Source organism: Octopus bimaculoides, chromosome 5 (genome assembly GCF_001194135.2).
Source record: "Octopus bimaculoides isolate UCB-OBI-ISO-001 chromosome 5, ASM119413v2, whole genome shotgun sequence".
NCBI lineage: Eukaryota > Metazoa > Mollusca > Cephalopoda > Octopoda > Octopodidae > Octopus > Octopus bimaculoides.
In genome coordinates, this window is record NC_068985.1 from 51,903,596 (window position 1) to 51,907,578 (window position 3,983).

Sequence of the window (3,983 nt, forward strand, 5' to 3'; positions counted from 1 at the left end):
TATATATATATATATATATATATATATATTACGGAGATGTACTTGCATAGCAAGCGACCTGATCTGAGATGGTGCGTTGGAACGAAACAATTGCAGCGTGGAAGGTGTTTATAAGCCATTTAAGAAACACACAAAAACCGTTAGACTCACTTCAACATTTAAATTTATTTTGCCAAAATATATTCGTCGCTTTGAGACCGCGATCTGTTCACTGACAAAATTCCGTGCTGCATATATATATGTCTGGTCTCTGTTAATACACCAGGTTAACACTATTTTTAGATAAGTAAAGAACTCTGCGTATACTTGTGGCAGAGTTCGAGGTTATAGCTCATCACCATTCTATATTGTAAATCCATTGTTGATTTCCAGTTATACTTGTCTTTTACACAGAGTGATATATAAGACAAGGCATAAATAATGGGCATTACGTACCGTAAAAACCCATGTAATTTGCGCACCTGTGTAATTTACGCAGGTGATTTTCAGAATAAAAATTGTGAAAAAAAAGCTTCTACTCGTGTAAAATTCGCACTCAAAAGTTTTCAGAACTGCTGATATGGCCAGGGGAAAATGGTTTTCAATTTAGCATAATTTCACTTACTTATGATTAGATTTTATTAAATTTTCATTATATAAAAATAATTTCTGCTTAACAGGTATCACATTGAAAGCTATTAAACTACGAGTGCTTGTGTTGTTTATAATAAACTTTATTTTACATTTCTTGCCCACAAAAGATTATGCCCGATCTTTAGCATACTTCTGTATGTCTTCTCAAATCACGATTATAGGAAAAGTTGTTGATACTTCTTATCAACAAAAACAAAGCTGATAAATATGCACAAGTGTTGCAAAATAAGTTTAATTACCAATAAACATCAGCTTAGATGACACTTTACTCAACCGACAGAGGAAGGTGACCAATCAAACTGATTATGTAAACAGAATTCTCATTGGTCGAAACTGTCTTCTAGTCTCAAGTTCTGATTTTCTGCCTTTTTTTTTTTATCGGAACCTTTGATACGGAGTATCGAAATTTTAGTCCCTTTCACACTTATAAAATGTCAAGCAAACTTAAAAATTTGTCATTACCGTTTTAGCCGAGAGACCAAACTGATAGTTTGGTAACCCGCTAAAAGAAACATTAAAAATCGAAAGGAGAAAATAAACAGCTCTGCAAGTCTTTAACTCAGTGTTTATTGAACAAGAGAGGTGCGAATTTTAAGAAGCGACTTGCTAGAATATACACGTCTGTGAGGAGACATAAACAAGAATAGCAAAAATCTACTCTATCAAAAGAACTGGTAATACATACGTTAGAAGTGTTCTATGAAGAGAACACATTCGTGTTCTCTTCATAGAGAATGTGAAACGACATTAAACATCGTTTAAGGTAAATGAAGGTTTCTGTAGGAACGCTAAGTCATATTCACTTAGTGAGTTTACATGCGCAAGGATGGATTATGATGATGTCGACGTTAGGTGCAGTAAGAGCTGGTAGCGGCGAAATTGGCGGTGAGGAATTTCATTGTCCTAACGCGGAGAAAGCGAGCAATATCTTCTTGGAGGCAAACGCAAGCTAGACTTCTTAAGCGGAGAAAAACTGATCTATTTAAGAAAATTTCCGGGCTCCATTGCGATTGGTAGAAACTCCTAGAAATGTAAAATATGGCCCGGACCGTGAGCACCAGCATGAACGTCAAACTTCAAAAAGTAGTTAACTATTTAATGGTTTTTGTAAATTTATACAAAAAAAGTAATAAATAAAAGTCAACTTCATTATATTTTTTCTGTAAAAACCTATTCTGACATTAAATGAATCAACTTCCTGTACGTCATTTTTCAACAAAAAAAAATTTCTAAAAAAATTCTGGAAATAATCTACTCATGTAATTTATGCACTCACTAAAGTTTATTTTTGTTTTTGCGAAAAATATGCGTAAATTAGATGGGTTTTTACAGTATTTCTTTATTGTAGTAAATTTGTCATACACGAGGAATTACCCTGGATGTGAATTCTAATTGAATTTATTGGAGTCTAATTGTTTGATATAGTTACCTAAATTCGTTTAAAACTGAATGCTTCATTGATATCTGTCTGTATTTTTAAAATCCATTTTCTCTCTGTCACAGGAATAAAATCACAAAGAAAGTTATTTCTATGAACGTAAAACATAAAGAAGTGCAACGTGTTATTATCACACACATTCTCCAATTACGTCATTCAGAGATCAGTGATGTGTTGCTTCACACAAACGGAGAAATTTCCTCCCAAGTAAATTTCTGCAGCAAAGGTTTTACTACTAGCATGTTAAATATAATTGTACACGAGTATATTTCAACCAGTAACGCTCTGTGCGCTTCTGGCTAATTTATTCCGACGTGATCAAGATTTGCACACAACAGAAAATGTAGTATTTTGTGTCTAAATAACGAACACCTGTTTCATAGTTATGAACAATGGATTCGTTGTCCGGAGCTGATGACGAGCAACGACGTAGAAATGTATGCATCCTGCGGTTCAAAGACATTATTCACAGACCAGTGATATGTTTTTTCACACACATTATCTGTACAGAGAAATTTTCTCCCAAGACAAATTTCCGAAGCAAAGGTCTTTCCACGAACTTCTTAAATACAATTTGCACACACATAGATTTCAACCAACGCCGCTTCGTGTGCCTTTGGTTAATTAATTCCAGTTTGACCAGGATTTATGCTCAACGACAAATGTGGTATTTGCTGTTTAAATATAAGAACGGCTGTTTCATAGTAGGTTATGAAAGATGGATTCGTTGTCGGAACTGATGATGCATAACGAAGCAGAAACACATGCATCCTGCGGTCTGATGACGTCATTCACGAACTAATGATGTATTTTTTCATACAAATTGTCTATAAGGAAAATTTTCTCCTGAAGGAATTTTCACAACGAAGGTCTTTTTTACGTCTGGGTGTACAGGTACGTGTTAAGTATATTTCTACACAAGTATATAAAGAACTGATAGATTTAATCCTTCACCCTGCTTAACACCACCACCTAGTCGTTGAGAATATTTAGCTAAGTAGTTTTCACTCTGGTGCAAACATCAGTCATTGGTATGAAGGAAACTCCTTTCAAGTCTTATAGGACTTGTAAAGGATCATAACAGCTACAGTTCTTTCTCTAAGTGAAAAACAAACAAACAAACATTACAAAAAAAAACGATAAAAATTAAATGGGAGGTGTCTTTATGTCTAAATTTCTCATGATGAATTCTTTTTTAATTTTCTTTCCACTGTTTCAGTAATTGGGTTACATCCTTCAAGGGTTTTAGTTGAGCAAATCGAACCAATGCCTATTTTTCTTTCTTAGTCTGGTATTCTGTCGGTTATTTCGCTGAACTGCTAAGTTATGTTATACACAAACATACACAGACACAGACACACACAGGCACAGGCGAAGGAGATCCACACAATTTCCGTCAATCAGATTCACTCATTAAGTATTGGTCGGCCCGGGACTGTCATAGAAGACACTTGCTCAAGTTGTCTCGCAGTGGGACTGAACTCGAAACCACGTGGTTTCAAAGCAGGCTTCTTTACCACATAGCCATCTAAAAAAGATGATAATAATAATAATAAAAAATCCAAACGAAAGCAAAAATACTGAATAGAAGCGCAGAAAGTTGATTCTACTTACCATTGTAAGTTACATATGGTATAGAAAAACCTGCGCCTGTATTTTTCTGATCTGTTTTGAAAGTAATCCATAAATTTCTGGACCGGGCAACGTATGCTTGAGGTCTTTCTGTGCTAACACATGTCACGTGAGTTTGTAGAGAAAATGCCGATTCTGAATTAAATATATACAGAAATAGATTTTTTCTCATTTAATATTTTGAATAAATAGTTTTTTTTTCATAGATATCTTAAATAAATAGAGTTTTGCTTTGAGAGAAATTGTAAATGAATTTTTCGCACATATATATATATATATA

General features: G+C 34.2%; 1 protein-coding gene across 1 annotated transcript in view; it reads right to left on the minus strand.

Moving 5' to 3' along the window:
- The window catches only part of LOC106877418 (signal peptide, CUB and EGF-like domain-containing protein 1), a 233,880-nt gene that overhangs the window by 22,138 nt on the left and 207,759 nt on the right, over positions 1–3,983 (minus strand). Inside the window, exon 20 of the mRNA XM_052968057.1 lies at positions 3,686–3,838. Coding sequence (XP_052824017.1) covers positions 3,686–3,838 — 153 coding nt within the window. The remainder of the gene's footprint in view (positions 1–3,685; positions 3,839–3,983) is intronic.